The 16,536-nt window shown below is 39.0% G+C and overlaps 2 protein-coding genes across 3 annotated transcripts; one reads left to right on the top strand and one right to left on the bottom strand.

The window, feature by feature from the left end:
* Positions 1 to 1,941: 1,941 nt before the first annotated feature.
* On the bottom strand, positions 1,942 to 7,483 carry arl6ip5a (ADP-ribosylation factor-like 6 interacting protein 5a). Its single transcript, XM_036531179.1, has 3 exons — positions 7,257 to 7,483; positions 4,754 to 4,971; positions 1,942 to 3,830 (listed from the first exon to the last, which is right to left on the bottom strand). Exons 1-3 carry the CDS (start codon positions 7,433 to 7,435, stop codon positions 3,655 to 3,657), a joined length of 573 nt encoding a protein of 190 aa, XP_036387072.1. The 5' UTR covers positions 7,436 to 7,483; the 3' UTR covers positions 1,942 to 3,654.
* Positions 7,484 to 8,026: 543 nt separating this feature from the next.
* On the top strand, positions 8,027 to 16,530 carry uba3 (ubiquitin-like modifier activating enzyme 3). Of its 2 annotated transcripts, XM_036531132.1 has the most exons (18): positions 8,056 to 8,076; positions 8,198 to 8,236; positions 9,496 to 9,616; positions 9,980 to 10,060; positions 10,416 to 10,498; positions 10,889 to 10,969; positions 11,148 to 11,191; positions 11,439 to 11,503; positions 11,610 to 11,765; positions 11,968 to 12,070; positions 12,473 to 12,586; positions 13,281 to 13,334; positions 13,489 to 13,525; positions 13,611 to 13,692; positions 13,995 to 14,095; positions 14,842 to 14,905; positions 15,696 to 15,750; positions 15,919 to 16,530. In XM_036531132.1, exons 1-18 carry the CDS (start codon positions 8,057 to 8,059, stop codon positions 16,002 to 16,004), a joined length of 1,386 nt encoding a protein of 461 aa, XP_036387025.1. In that variant the 5' UTR covers position 8,056; the 3' UTR covers positions 16,005 to 16,530. The 2 variants fall into 2 exon arrangements, with proteins under 2 accessions (XP_036387027.1, XP_036387025.1); XM_036531134.1 differs by lacking the exon at positions 8,198 to 8,236 and having other exon boundaries at positions 8,027 to 8,076.
* The last annotated feature ends 6 nt before the right edge of the window (positions 16,531 to 16,536 follow it).

The following is a 16,536-nucleotide window of genomic DNA, read 5'->3' as shown; positions in this document are numbered from 1 at the left end:
ACAGATATGCATACAAGGTGCACCTAATATGTCAGAAGCAGCTGCTTTCAGAGGCCTGACAGCAGCAGCGGCACTCTCATGGTAGTGAGCCTTAGCAGGGATTCTCAAATTAGCCACAAATCTGAGAGGAGCAGATGATTTGTGTAGTGAGGCTAACCAGTTAACCTGTCAACAAGCCTTTCGGGAAAACAAAGCATGCTGGGAGCACAATGAGTCAGCATAGGACTGATAATGCTGTACTTCATAAGGATTTGCTTAAAAGACTGGTATTTAACGTGAAACATTTGCTGATGGATACAGAATGCTAAATGACTCCATTCTTATTGCTGCAAAATCGCAAACAAGACACAGATGGAGTTTCTTATCCACCATATGTAAAAAGGCCACTCCTAAAGTACAGAAATATAAATAATGTCAGTGTGTTCTGTGCAAACCAATGAACTGTGTTTTCATAGTGTTGGTATGTGTTTATCAAATGTCAAACTGCCACAGTAAAGAATCACCTGGAAATTAAAAAGGCTGCTGGATTTTTATCAAATCCACCATGCCCCGTTGCATCACTTCACCTGTGTTCAATTCGTTTAAGCGAAAAAGTATAATTCATTTTTCTCGTGTGTTGTTATAAATATACTGTCCAAGCTTTCATTCATTACATATTCATTGCGCTGATGTGGCATGATGCCACTAAATTGATCAGCTTTGAGTTTGCATTGAAACACCAGTCAGAAAGAGGTTTATTTATTAAACATACTGCAGTGGATCATTCAGTGAATTGTTTTGTCTGTAGGTCTCAGTTCCCACAGAGCTTGAGTGAGGAGAAACCACTCTCTTCAAAAGGTTTTACAGCAAAGAGAAGTCTGTGTAAATGACTACACCAAAGGTATGTGACTGTTCAGAAGGACCTACACCAAGGACGTGCTCCTGTTTTGAAGAATGTTCACCAAAGAAAAGAAGAATTCCTGTTTGTAAGGATCTTCAACAGAGAAAACAGCTGTTCTGGAAGATTTTCACTAAAGACGCACGGCTGTTCATAAGGATTTTTAACAAAAGGAACACGTCTGTTGGAAAGGATCCACTCAACAGCTGCAGATGAAGGGAAACAAATGGTGCCACTTGGTTTCCCAGCCCCTCAAAGACTTGACTTTACTTGAGATTATAGCCGGCAGTGCTGTCTCTCTGACATTGCCCAATGTGTTTTCCTTGAAGAATCTATCTGATGAGAAGTACTACAAGGCAGACATAAATCATTCTTCTTCAACATGCTGAGAGCACAAACATGCTCTCATGCCTCCAAGTAACCTCTCGCTGAAGTGCCTTCGTATATTGTTTGACTTCAGTTTTTCAGCCACTCCCCTTTCACACACCCTGAACTAATATGAAAACACTGGTAAAGAGTGACAATTATTGTTAAATCATATGTTCATTTTTTTTATCTGCCATTATGTTTAGAATCTTTCTGTGCAAAGCCTACTCTATTCATAATTTACACATTCAATGCAAATTTTATTAAGGGCAGAATCCTGTAAATCCATTAGAGGTTTTCTGAGTAAATGTACAGATTATAATAGGAAAAAATAATACAGGTACAGCTCAATCTTTTCCTACAACATTACATACCAACTTGACAACACAGCGATCCAGAAAAAGTCCACCTTCAAAGAACGGTACAGTGTCGGGTTTATCTTCTGGATATGCCCTACCACACACACTCATCTCTGCTCTATAATGCACTGCATCCAACTGACTAGGGTAGAGACAAGAGAACTGATGAAGAGCAACCTAATCAATCACCCTAAAGGTACTGTTGAGATAAGAATGCTCAGAAAGGTTTCTGCACACTAAAGCAAACTGGTTAGATTTCCAATCAAACGTTTTTAATGTCAGTTTGCAATATGCATTCAGAATAATAATGCAATGCAATGTAATGAATATGTTCTGTATTTGTAAAGCTGCACATTTCCAATTATTATTTCTCAAAACAGAAAAAACAATGTTGTTGGGCTCTTAGTTTATTTATTAGCATGGAGTAAAGAAGGAGCATTTTAATCCACACGTGTAGTCTAAACTACTCTTTTTCTTATTGGAGAAAAGCAAACTGTATAAAATGCCACTGTGTATGGTTTCCCCGATAACCTTTTTGGCTGAGACATGTGATTTATTCATGTCAACATGGTTCATGCACAAACCCAGGCATTGTTTTCGGAGTTACAAAATAGATACACACAAATACCATTAATATTATGTGGCAGGCAATAATGTTTATGAATACATCTTCAACAGCACTGTCACCAGTATCTATATTTAAAAAAGGAGAGCTCTTGCAACACTTGGAAACTGGCTGCTCTTCTGAGCATTATGCTAAACTGGAAGTACCACTTCTGAAAGTAAGTACAACTTACATGCATTCACTCCAGAAAACCATCTAAAAGGTTCTTGTCACTACAGGTCTAGTTTCAAAATAATCTCCAAAATTTAAGCGATGTAGATACATCTTAAGCATTGCTTGATACACACTGGAGAAGGAAGACACAAAACATTTGTTTTTTACATTTCATTACATTTTAAAGCTTATTCAGTAATGTTAAAGCTGAGAGGAATTTATTATTATGCATTCCATGCCATATTTCAGTTCAATTCACTTTATTGCTAAGTGACCCGATTTGTTACATGTTTTCCATGTCTGTGACACCACAGTGGACTATAACAGAGCACAGAATAAATAGATGGGGAAAGGAGTTCCACATGCTGCTTTTCAATTTTAGATGAAAATGCAATTATTTAAAACAAAAGAAGAAGCTCCACGTCCCCAATTTTCCCCATTTATCCAGTTTACCCCCTTGCATAGCCATAATTCCAGAGTCTGCCTTAGTTTTTTCCCCCCCCAGAGCAAAAGAAACAAAAAGGACAACCTGCTATAACCTGTCACTGCTCAAGTGAGGAGTCTGTTGATAACAATGTGAATTTACACCAACATTTGAATAAGTATTGAGGAAACATCTGTTTAGGGAAAATGACACTACTAGAACTTGGGTAGCTCTACAAATATGATCATTCTGAGGTAGCACAAATTCATGGTTTCTTTCATCATCATGTTCAATAAATATAATATAGAGCTGCTATTAGTCTACACATCTTTTTAATCTATATAACCTTTATAATATAGGGTTCAGGCATGATGTAATACACCAACATTCTTTTTTTTGTTGTGTCATGTCCTACTTCAATGATCAAGTCTTGAACTGTGGTCTCTTTCTGAGATTTGAACTTATAAGTTTGCATGTTTGTCAAATAAATATTTTCTTCTTAAAATAAAACACGACACCCACAAGACATCAACGGAGATAAACTGTGAATACTGTGCAAAACTTGTCTCACTAACCATCGCAATAACGATTCCTAGCTTGCATGAAAGTGAAAATAAAGGGCAAACGTGTCAAAAAAGAATCCAAAAAGTGCAACATACAGATCTTTACACGGAAATGGGAACAATAATGAGGGGAATGAGCTGCCAATTGTCAGCGTACAGAACATGAGAGGAGACTCAAAAGGGGGCGGGGCCTCGACTAATGACTGGCAGCTCTGGCCCTGCAGCTTCCAGTGTGTCGGGAGAACAGAGTGAGTTTGGGGTCCTCCGCTGGCCGTCAACAGTCCTCTTCACTCCTTCAGCTTGCTCTCCAGGAAGTCTTGGATCTTGTTGAAGTTGTCTTCCTGCTGGCCCAATGCCTCCAGAATGAGGCCCATGGGTGACTTCTTGAGCCCTGCCCCCTCGATCTTGTTCTCCAGCTTATTCTTCATGTTGCGCAGCCTCAGAGAAGCATGTACAAAGATCACTAGGAAAAGAAAATGGAAAAAATGCTCTGAATTGTCGACTTCTTTAGTCTGTTGTAAGCCACTGAGTGCAACCTTTCTTTGTAAGGAAAGTGTATTCATGACTTTGCGACATACTCAGAGATACCCACCCAAGCAGAAATGTACTTACATACTAGTACAGTATGCTTCCTAAATGGCTTGCAACACATTCAATCTGACCCATACAGGAGGTTTTATTGAAATTAAAATTAGGGAGCACATCAGAAACTTTTTCATCTTTCATTACAAAGTTAAAAAGACTTAAAGGTGGTGCTTAAAATGTCCCATTTCCAATTAGCCAACAATGTTCCATAGGGCAGCTGCATGTCAATTTGCCAATGTGTCTTTGAGGTTTGGCTCCTTAGCAACAAGTCAGCATGAGCCAAAGGTCTGTGTATAACTAACATGGGAGGGGCTGAGTGGCAGGGCCTCCTTTTCCTGCACACTCTCAATCACCTTCCCTGCCTGCTTACTAAACTCTGCTGTTTATCAAAACAGGAGGCAAATCCTAAAGGGATCATTATTCTATAATGTATTTTTGTAGCAGGCATCCTTATCCAGGGCAACTTACATTTTATGTACTATCCCCATCTGAACCATAAACCATGTTAGCAATATAATACATTTGATCCAGCTATATATTTAGTGAAGGAGATCAATTTAAGTACCATGCCCAAGAGCACAACAGTGGTATTTCAAAAGTACCTCAAATCTTGCTTTATGAATTGACTTCCAGGAGGATGCCTCTCCATATGTACATTCTATGTTTGTTGTAAACCACTAGCATTCTGGATGCAAAAAACTTCCATAGCAATGGCTGCTACCACAAGAAGAGCATGGACACTAAGAGTCTAAAAATTAATAAGCCTAAAGGCCATTGCAAAATGTCAATGTTCAAACTTACAGACCAGTGGGAACGTGATCCCAAAGATGAAGACCATGACCCCACCAAAGAGGGACATGAGGAAGTAGCTGGCGACCATTACAGCAATAACAAAGAGTGTGGGGTTTTTCTTCTTGAAGTCCTTGACCATGGCCTTGTTCTCCCCAACCCACACCGAGCCCATGAAAACCAGTGTGACAACTGCGCCGCCTAGAATCATGCCCAGAGGGTTCAAGAACCTGCAATGAAAGTCACAGCAAACAACCCCACAGGAACATCAATACACAGAAGAAGACATCAGCTTGTGTTCTTCTGTATTTGTATAACATTCTGCAAATCAGACAGAATGTTTTACTCAGTACTACCAATGAATGAGAAACCAACTACAGTGTTGTAAAAACGTATATGGAGTACAATCCTTGCCACAGTTACTTAGCACCACCTATTGGTCATATATTATTAATGCATTCTACTCTTTGCCAAACTCAACACCCCCTGTAAATGAGAGGTTTTTCATAAATAGAATGGATGCACTCATAAAATGTGGTATGAAAAAAATGATTATGATGCAATTACACACGGTAAATTTTGTGCAAATACATATTTTTACATTCTGAACTACTATGGAGTTCCTTTCAAGGAGTCAACAAGACTTGCCCACATAAACACCCTACATCAAAGCAAACGTTGATTTGAAAACAAACAAATAAATGAATTAAATAAAACAGATGAACAAAACAGAACCATTAAGAAATGATTATTATATTTACACGCTCATTCACTGCTTGGGCCGCCTTACGGCTCTTCACATTCACAAAGATTTACAGTTTAATGCCCCATAAATGAGGAGAGGAAGACCCTATATCACCTGCAGAAGATCAGCTGTGGCTGAAGGGAAGATGCTGGGGCAGTCATGGGGACAGAGCTAAGAGAAGGAAACCTGTGGATTACCTCTGCCCCACTAGAAGTAAGAGGTTTAAGAAGAATAAGCTAAGCAAACTCCTGCATGAACTAATATTAAAAGCACAGTGATAGCTCTAGTGTGAAGCTGCAGTTACATTATTTCCCTGCCAACATATCCTTAAGTAGGAGCAGCCGAACTGACCCAGTTTAGAAGCCAGAGACAACCAATACCATGATCAAAAAAGTCTTTATAAATACCTAATTATTTTATTACACTAAATACTTTTTGCTGGGAATCTATTTTACATTTGACAAGAAGAGGATGGAATACTGGCCCTCACGTTCTTCTATAATGACATTGCATTTTATTTCTAAGGTCGCAGCAACAGAAGCTTAAATAGTAGTCTTAATCCAGTTTGTAAGGGATGTGCATTTTTTTCTTCACACCTACATTAAGGACCACAGAGGAAGCTCTCAATGGCTGCATGAGTCAATTCTTGAACTTTCCATTGGCAAGCTAGCCAGTAACTGCACCTGTTGTATCTATGTGTAAGACCCCGTATCTTTTTAATCTCCCATAGCAGCTGATATAATTGGAGAGACCCCACAGGCCCTCTGGCCCATAGCAATCATGAGTCATAATCACAGTCAACTGGTCACAGCTGGCTATATTTAGAGAAAATTACTTCAGACTTGCAGACTGCGAAGAAATAACGCTGTCGCCTCTGAAGGCCCAACCCATTCATTTCAAACACTGTAATGATTCTGCTCATATATTACATACATTTCATCCTCACAGTGGCACCAACTAATGCCTAACTGTACAGCAATATCAAAAACAGCCGCCGAAGGGACTGGTTCCTTGTATTTGTAAGTTTAAACTATCTGACTGTACTACCTTGTTAACTGTAATTCAAACCTGTAAACTCGCTTTAAACCAGAAATACCGAGGACCAACGCAACGCAAGGACAAGCCCACTCAAAGCTGTGAAATTCTGTGTGGTGTTCATAAACTTTTCGTTATTGTGTCAGTGCTAGGCCAAACCGTCACTATGGTCTCAGTAAGAAAAACTAAGGCCGCATTACACCAGAGACTGATGAGGGCCATACAATCACGATATTAGAATGGAAGAGAAAAGGGAGCTTAGTGTTTTTTTTGTTATTGCCAAGGTTTTATTTTATTAAAGCTGAACCTCGCTAAAAACTGTGGCATGCCAAAGTCATCCTGCACATTCACTAAAAATGCGACAGTGACTGTGTTCACAAATATGGCTTTTAAGGACCCTATTAATATTGGGAAAAAAAATTTCCTATTCGATTGTTCCACATTACACACACATACCACGACGATGATAATGATACAGCATCATTTTAGATTTTTGTATCCGGTGCCACGTAGAATGGAATAATTTGTGCATGCGCAACCTAAGTGTAAGCAAAGCGTTAGAGAAGCGGCCACATACACAACAGGAGCGATAACAACGATAACTAAAGATACAATGTAACGTTTAGACTACCTGAGACCTAATGCACTGACATAAGAGGTAGGCCTACTTAGCTATGAAAGTAAACACAAGCATCTACCTCAATAACAACAGCAGGAAACTGATGGCATACATACCCCACAATTAAAAAAACGACGGTGCCCATCGCCAAATAATTGGTCTGATAGTATAGCAGGTTGCTAACAACCCTCTTGTTCCATTTTGTTAAATCACTGATATCTGGCTTGGCAAATCGCTCGGACCCTGGGAAGAAATCGTCCCAGGGTCTCAGTGGTGCAATTTCCATTTTAGCCATTACTGCAGCTAACTAGCTTACTGCTCGTGACAGATCATCAAGCACACAGTCGCGTTCATCCCTAGTCTCGCGAGAGGCTAGAGGCGGTACAGGAAGGTGGCTAAGAGTGCTTTGTAATCTGCGCGATTTAACTGATGTACCACCCTGCTTTTACCGAGCCTCCTAAAATACTTGTATAAATATTACTTAAAACTTAAACATGCACATTTGTGCACAGATGCACAAGTAACATATTTTAAAATAAAGTACTTTTATAATGTTGCCAATGATGACACCAACTCTGTTAATTAGTATGGATATACTATACAAGCAATATGCGGCTGAGTCATTAACAGTTGTAATTCATATCACTGATTCATTTTATAAAAGCAATAGTGGTAGCAGTAGCACCACCACTAGCAATAATAATAATAATAATAATAATAATAATAATAATAATAAAGTGTTTTTATCTGTTTAAATCATAACTGAAATGTTTAACGTTACATGGAGCAGGATGTCTCTACCTTATATTTAAATAAATCTTGTTGCGCTTTCCTCATCGAACTCTCTGCGCAGCCTCCTCTGATTGGCTGTACATTCAATACGAAGCATTCTGGGAAGACGTACGACCATGAAAATATGGCGGATGTCGATGAGCCGTAAGTATCTATGGAGGGAGAGGCAAATACAGTTGCTAACTGGTCAAAAATGCTTACAGTCTCGTTTACTACCTGCTGAAAACCGAGCATGTGTGAACCTTCTTTTATTCTCTCTTTTTAGGGAGAAGAAAAGAAGGAGAATAGAGGAGCTGACTGAGAAGTTAGTGATGAAATGCTAGAAACTGGCAGCAGGTTTGAGGTTACACAGCGCAGGCAGTAACTGGGCTAGCTAGCTAGCATATATGTAGGCATTAGATGTGGAAATTCACATCATCATTGACCTAACAAATCTGAATCTTTGCTAGCTTTTGGCTAGCAGCTAGGTTACATTTGATCGGTTCATTCTCAAGTCGACCTCAAAAATTAAGTGTGTCTTAACGCTAGCTAATTCACAGACAGATTTATGGTAATAGTTCACCTAGCTGGCTAACTAGCCAGCTTCCTTGTCTGTATGATTCGGCTAAGTATCGCTGGCTAGATCTGCTTTTAATATGACTAGCTAGACGGAGAGCTCGCCGATTAAGGACTGTGAGTTATGCTACTCCGAACTAAATTTGTACTTGGTTACATTCAGGTGATTATTAGGTCTGTTATTGGTCCTGGGAATTTTCACAATTTAGTGTTTAACTAGCTAGCTACCTAGCTACTGTAGATATGCCTGTGTTACGTACGATGGATTTTTTTAGCCCGCTATCTAACTAGCAAGCACGCTATCTGCTGTACTGCAGTGTCGTGTCAAATTTGCACTGTAACTTACTAAATTGATTTGCTACATGCATGTAGCATCCTGTTATAGACAAGCAGACAATCATTGGAAATGCATCCAAACTTTTCTGAGTGAATTGGCTGTCTGTACGAATTGAAGTACAGTTTTGGCTAGCTAGCGCACAAGCTGGCTAACATGTTCACCTCGTAAGTGTATTTGCGTCGTATTTGTGGATTTTATGTGCAGGTTGCCTTCTTGCTCACCACTGTCCACCTCAGAGACTTAATGAACTTCATTACACCGTATTTCCGTAATTATTCCAACCAAATAACGTCACTGAGTTCCATTGGAACACCATGCACATTATGCGCTTTGACCATTCCCTGGTGGTAAGATGGGCTCTACTAATTACTGAGGGATTCATGCAGATCCAGAACGTATTTTCTCAGTTCAGAAGAAATATATGGCTGGACTAACATAAATATACTCATTTACTTCAAAAACTTTTTGGAAGCAAGATATTGATTCCAAAACAACAAAAGTCTAAATTGGATTACATGGAATAAAAAAAAAACAAAATTGTACCAAATTGTGAGATTGCTACTGGAGTCATAACGATTGGGGAATATCCTGAGGTTGGCAGTTGGCAGAGTGTCTGGATGTTGAGTGATTTCCAACTGATGTGTGTAGCTGAGCTCCTGTTTTCTGTGCAGAATGGCAGTGGATGGAGGGATTGGGGTCAGTGGAGACTGGGATGGGCGCTGGAACCATGTTAAGAAGTTTCTGGAGAGACCAGGACCATTCACTCACCCAGACTTTGAGCCCAGCACAGAGGTGAGAGCCATCTTTTCATTTCCAGGGATGCAAAGGAGTACTAATGCATGCTGTCTGTTACTTCACAGGAAAGTAATAGACAGCACTGTCTGATCAAGTGCAGTATTGTGCCTTACATCAAAGGTAGCAACATAACTAGATGTTTTCTGACAGTGGAAATTACTATATTTTCATAGCAGGTGCCCTTATCCAGAAAGTTTTATAGAACCTGCATTTTTGAAAGTTATCCATTTACACAGCTGTAGCCAGTGAAGCTAGGCAGGTTATACAATTTACTCAAGGGTAAAACAGCACTAGGAATTCAATCTGCAACCTTTGTGTTACAAGCCCAACTAACTCTTTCCATTCCTACATGTTTTGTAGTCACTCCAGTTTTTATTGGAAACTTGCAAGATTCTAGTGATTGGAGCAGGTGGCCTGGGCTGTGAACTCCTCAAAAATCTGGTATGATTTCTTTCCTGTATTTGCTGACATTCACATGTGTTCTATTTCAGGATAAGTCTTTGTACAGTTTTCTCTTGCCTGAACTAAGAAATCTTTCAAGTCATTCACTGCCATTGCAGACGAGTATTTATTAAGATGTTATTTGTGAAAACATACATTTAGCTGACACACAATGACACATGTACATATGGCTGACACATCAGGACAGTCATGCCCTGCAACAAACATCAAACACAATCCTGTTGTACTTTGGTTGGTTGATAGTGAGAGCTATAGGGGTTATTAAAGAGAGCCATCTTGAACCAGTCCTCTAATATTCCATGTTTGGCTCCCCTGTTGCTGTTGGGTGGACTAGGCGCTGTCAGGTTTTCGGCACATTCACGTCATTGATATGGACACCATTGACGTCTCCAACCTGAACAGACAGTTTCTCTTCAGGTCAGTTCTTATTGCTTTTCATTTTTTCTTTTTCCCTTGAAACATTGCCATGATGGACATTTTCCCATTCCACAGTCTAATATACAGAAAGGCATTTTATTTCTTGGAGAAATAAAAGCTGTTTGTTGACAAGCTGCATGTATACTGAGGTGACCTGGCCTGCTCCATTTCTCAGATTGAATGAGAGGGAATGTACTGCCTTCTGGTCATCAGTACTATATTACTTCTTTTTAATTTTAACTGTATTAGTAATACATTAATATATTAATAACATATTTAATGTATACCTGTATTAATATTGTTTGTTGAACAAAATATAATTACTTTTTTTGTGGTTTTTGTTTTGTTATTATTACCTGTGACCTTTGCTACCGGTCGGTATTCCTTAAGGCCCAAAGATGTGGGGCGGCCCAAGGCAGATGTGGCAGCTGACTTTATCAACAGTCGTGTCCCTGGATGCAAAGTCGTCCCGTATCCTTTTCTGTAGACTAGAACTATAGTAGATCTTGTTTTTGCAGCAGTGCATTAGTATTATAACATATGTAATTATTAATTAAGTAAAGTAAAGTAAATAACGGTAAAACACAGAAAGTTTTTTTTTTTTTTCCAAAAGTCAATGCAAAATTAAAATTCTTAATAAAAGGCTCAGATATTTTAAAAAAATACAAGACTTTGATGAATCATTTTACAGACGTAAGTAGTGATATTTGTGAAATTAAATAACACATTCTTGCGGTACTGTTAATAAATATCACCAGTTGTGCTTTTTGGATAAGATAATGCTTTAGTGAAGAACAAACCACACAGGAATGCATGGAGTTATGACAGTAGATGCTGTTCAGAGACATTTGCCACTCATAAACCACAACACCTTGATAGAACATGAGTTGTTGTAGTATGTAAGAGTCATCATTTTGTTATTTCCTCTGTGATTTCTCAGAATTCCACATAATTGTGTGTGGACTGGATTCCATCATTGCCAGGAGATGGATGAATGGCATGCTGGTATGTCACACAGTACAATTTGTTGATTGCAACTGTCATTGAGTTTGGCCATAGGTTCTAGTATCTGTGTGGATCTGTGACCTGTACATGTTCTCCTTATGGTCAGATGTCCCTCCTAATATATGAGGATGGCGTGCTGGACTCCAGCTCCATAATCCCACTCATTGATGGGGGAACAGAGGGCTTCAAGGGCAATGCGAGGGTCATCCTACCAGGCATGACTGCATGCATCGAGTGCACACTGGAGCTCTACCCACCTCAGGTGTGTGAGTACAGCAAGTATACGACAACAAATATACTATTACACAAGTACATAAAATATAAAGTCTTGCTTTAAAGTTGGAGATATTATTTGTATTAACTGATGTAAATTTGTAATATATTTAAAAGCCTAGTGGTATTTGAGCTTGTAGTGCATTTATGTGTGTGTGGATTTGATTTGTGTTTTTTTTTTTTTTTGCTAGATTAATTTCCCAATGTGTACTATTGCAACCATGCCTCGACTACCAGAGCACTGTGTGGAATATGTCCGCATGCTGCAGTGGCCCAAAGAGAAGCCCTTTGGAGGTACGCTCACAAACAAACGTAATTGTGTCACTATCTCATGGGCAGAGAGCTGGACGGGACGCTGCTTTTAACCTTGCCTGCTCCATAGTACAGACTTGGGTGAATGAGTATTTGATGAACCAAGGTCATTCCAGCTGGGACGGCCTCCCCAGAAACTAGTGACACAAGATTGAGCGCCTACTTCCACTATCCTTAACAGGGGCAACCCTGAAGATTAATCATGTCTTCCTTGTCCCTAAGGCAGTCCTTTTAACCAGATCTGTCTGTTACTTTTTCAGCTATCCTGTTCACAGGCAGTCAAACAGTGCCTTTCAGATAACCTCTAAGGGGCTAAATGTATAATGTATTGATGAAATGATCATTATATGCAGTGAGTGACTGGATGTGGTGTGTGGTCTCCAGATGGTGTGGCGCTGGATGGAGATGACCCTGAACACATTCAGTGGGTATTCCAGAAGTCCCAGGAGCGAGCCTCGGAGTTCAACATTACGGGGGTGACCTACCGACTCACGCAGGGTGAGTCTTAATATTCTGTCTGTGTACAAGCCGCCGTGAAGGGAGTCCACATTTTAATTTCCCCTTCATAGCTTATAGCCCTGGAAATAGAGAGAGCACAAAACTCTGTAATTGAAACTTTCTTTGTGTATTTAGCCTCCTTCTCACAACTGTTTAGGGCAGTTTAATCACGTATAGCTGTTGAACCATGGTGAATGTGAATAAAATCAATTACTGAATTATTCTGTTTTTGTGAAAAAGCCTTTTTTGGCTGCTACTGGAATGAGCTCCCTAGAAACAGCTGTGTTCCTCACTCTTTCACTCACACCCTGAGTGAGTGGCTCCTGTAGAAACAGTGTTTTAGCATTGGAGGGTGAATATGTGAGCAAAGAAGCAAGGGCAGCCAAGGTGACTGCACTTTTCTGTTCTTTTAATTTATAGCTAAATGTTGTGTGATTGGTTGACTCAGCTTTGTTGTTAAATTGAGGTTGAATACAAAAGGAAACATTTTATCAAAAGATACCAAAAATTAAATGGCCCCCGTTAGAAAAGCTCCATTTTACATTGCCATTTGAAGACATGTTAGTAATGCCAGCTATACATGCAAAATTAGGCCTGCACACCAACTATGTTAATTTCATTCTGGAAAAAGAACCCTCATTGGAAAAGGCTATGACTGTCGTGTTCAGAAGTCCTTTTTCTGTTTTCTTTCCAGGTGTTGTGAAAAGGATCATCCCTGCCGTTGCCTCCACAAATGCAGTCATTGCAGGTTTGTTGCTCTGGGGGGGCTATATTGACCAACCTCAAGTAATCGTCTACTGAACGCCAGGGTTACATTCATGAGTACATTAATGAATGAATGGAAAAGAATGGAAATGTGACGTAAACCATGTCCTGATTATGCTGTTCTATTCACTCTCCAGCGGCATGTGCTACAGAAGTATTCAAAATCGCTTCAAGGTCAGTTCGGCCCCATAATATTACAGCATTGTTAAGCGTTATCTGACATGACTGCCTCATGCCTGTCTTTTTCACTTTATTGCAGTGCCTACATTCCGTTGAATAACTATCTAGTGTTCAATGACGTTGATGGCCTGTACACATACACATATGAAGCAGAGCGAAAGGTGGGTTCAGAGAACTGCAAACATGTACATTACTAAGGTATTCATGGCCTTTACAGGAAGTATGAAATTAGGTTTCTTTGTACTTGTAAGTAGGTTACATGGCAGTAATGCTGAAGGGAGGTGCATGGTCATTTATCAGGCATACCTTGTATTGCTAAAATTGGAAATAGGTCAACTTAACTGGTCAGTGCACAGTTAATGTTTGAAATCTGTGCCCTGTGTACATATTCATGTTTGTAGGACAAATCAAGGGGTTTTGTTTGTGGGAAAAAAGCTCACTGTGTGTGTTTGATTGACTCTAGGAGAACTGTGCAGCCTGCAGCCAGGTACCCCTGAATCTGCAGTTCTCTCCATCAGCCAAGCTGCAGGATGTCCTGGACTACCTTACTGAGAATGCCTCTTTGTGAGTACACTAGATCACTGTCGATACAGGGGTCCTTTAATGTGTCTGAAAAAGTTCTGTCCTTCATGAAAATGGGAAAATGGCGCAGACATACATTACATTACATCATTTAGCAAACAGTCTTAACCAGAATGATGTACATGGGTTATAGTTTTATCCACTTATACAGCTGGATATTTGCTGAGGCAATTATGGGTTAAGTACCTTGCCCAAACGTACAACAACATCAGTGCCCCAGCAGGTAATCAAACCAGCTACCCTTGAGTTATAATCCCTGCTCCTACCACTATACCACACAATAAACATTGTTTCTTTTACAACAAGAAACATATAGCCATCTGTCTTGCAACTGTACTAGCTTGAAGTCAGTTACTATCCTATCCAGCAATTTCAGCTTGCTGACATTGCTAAGAAAATGGCTGGCTTGCAGGCATATACATTCAGCTCATTGCCAGAAGTCATTGGTAACTAGTATTACCTGCCAAGATCATGTGCAAGTGTGTCTACACAGATAAATTTGAAAGTAATTTGTCTCAAAGCAGACAAATGTTGTGGAACACTCACTTTTAAAGCTATAAAAATACACCTCTGAATTGTCCATTTATCAGTAAAATGTCTTTGAAAAATCATGCAAGAATACAAATCTAATTTGAGTCAGAACTCTTGTTAGTTCCACAGTTTTTCTAGAGGTGAGCTTACTATCCCCTTGTAATTTTTGTCTTTGAAATGACTTGTCTTTTTTCCAGACAAATGAAATCTCCTGCTATCACAGCTACGCTGGAGGGGAAAAATAAAACACTGTACTTGCAGGTAGGTATTGCTTCTTTTATTTTTGTATTTGCAGATCATTCATTTTGATTATTGGGTATGAGTGCAGATTCTTAAAACCCCAAATTCCTCTGTAATGTTGATCTGACCAATTTTCCTGCAAAATTCAAAGAAATTTGCACGTGTTATCTTGTGAGAGACAAATCTAGCTGCAAATTGCGATTACTGGAAGCAAAGGTGGGCGAGCCAATGTGGTTGCTTATAGAAAAGGTGTTTCCCAGCCATTATGAATAGCATCTTAAAAATAAAGAATGCTGTGCTTAGGTCTGTCTCTCTTTAAAATGAGCTAGTAGAATAGAAGAGGAATACTGAACAAGATTATACTGTTGGATAGCTACAGGTACCATAATTTAGCGGAATCTTCAGACCAAATGAAAGTTTGACTGTTTTAATTTAAGTTGATTAGAAACATCACAGTACAGAACTGATAAACCGATACTGCTGTGATCAATAAAAAGCCAATGGAAAAAAAATCTAATTTGTGACAAATGGTGATGTTGGCCCTGAATATGTATGTATGTAATATGTATTTTTAACAATATATAGCACACAAAGGAGTGTCAGATAAATATTGCTGTATGTTCTAAACAAGTTTATTCAATTTATTTGAATTTTTAATATGATTTCCTGTGTTTGTTTGTTTGTTGAAAGTCACAAGAAAACTGGGGTTTAAGAATAACCTGTCCATTCTTTGTTATGCCTAAATCAGGTGTAATTGAGTTAAAATGACTATGTATGGATTGATTGCTGTTTTCTTCTCCTTTTTAATAAGACGGTAGCCTCTATTGAAGAAAGAACACGGCCAAATCTTTGCAAAACACTTAAAGGTAATACAACACTCTTAGCTGGTATAGATTTCATACATAGATATTTACACATTGCACAGATATTAAAATAGGTTGGTTTAAATGATGCATCATACTCACACAGCAGCATTTTGAAAAGTATGTTTTGATAATGAACCAACTGTGAATCATTTTTATTTGTTTCTCCAGAGCTGGGATTGGCTGATGGGCAGGAACTTGCAGTAGCTGATATCACAACGCCTCAAACTGTCCTCTTCAAGCTTAATTTCACCTGACTGGCAAGCAGGTGTAGAAGAACTACGGAGTACTTCAAATACACAAATACTAGACAAAGTATTTCCATCAGTTGTGACATAGCCTTCCAGGTAGATTATGGTGAAACTAGTTGCTGGGCAGATAAAACTTGAAACCATTTTAATATTTTAAAATGCAATCGTGTAAATAATATTCAGATATTTTGCTCTGACGTGCCCAGAAATCCCATTTTAAGTTCATATTTTCTCCTGAATGTTTAAAATTTACCACAAATGTCACCCTTTTTACAGCTGGTGTGGAAGAAACCGAATAAGTCATTTGTCCTCATGCTCCATTCAGAATTTGCAGCTAGTGCTAACCTAGATGCAATAATATTTATGTATATTTTATGCACTGCATCCATGTGGCATGTCCTGTAATGGGAGATAGGAGATAGATGGACATGTTTGTTTTGTGAGATTGTGAACATCATTTATATTTATTACATGTGGTGTTTTTTTTTTTTTTTTGCTGTTAACACATTGACAACTCTGTCTTCACAAAGAAATGGAC

The sequence above is a fragment of the Megalops cyprinoides genome, chromosome 6 (assembly GCF_013368585.1).
Source record: "Megalops cyprinoides isolate fMegCyp1 chromosome 6, fMegCyp1.pri, whole genome shotgun sequence".
Taxonomy (NCBI): Eukaryota; Metazoa; Chordata; class Actinopteri; order Elopiformes; family Megalopidae; genus Megalops; species Megalops cyprinoides.
This window is presented reverse-complemented; position numbering and strand designations above follow the sequence as displayed.

Coding starts and splice junctions, on each gene's coding strand:
- arl6ip5a (XM_036531179.1), bottom strand. CDS start 7,435: ATGGCTAAAATGGAAATTGCACCACTGAGACCCTGGGACGATTTCTTC. Junction 4,972..7,256: donor GTCGTTTTTTTAATTGTGGG/GTATGTATGCCA, acceptor CTTTCATTGCAG/GTTCTTGAACCCTCTGGGCA. Junction 3,831..4,753: donor GATCACGTTCCCACTGGTCT/GTAAGTTTGAAC, acceptor TTCTTTTCCTAG/TGATCTTTGTACATGCTTCT.
- uba3 (XM_036531132.1), top strand. CDS start 8,057: ATGGCGGATGTCGATGAGCC. Junction 11,766..11,967: donor TGGAGCTCTACCCACCTCAG/GTGTGTGAGTAC, acceptor TTTTTTTGCTAG/ATTAATTTCCCAATGTGTAC. Junction 13,693..13,994: donor CATATGAAGCAGAGCGAAAG/GTGGGTTCAGAG, acceptor GATTGACTCTAG/GAGAACTGTGCAGCCTGCAG.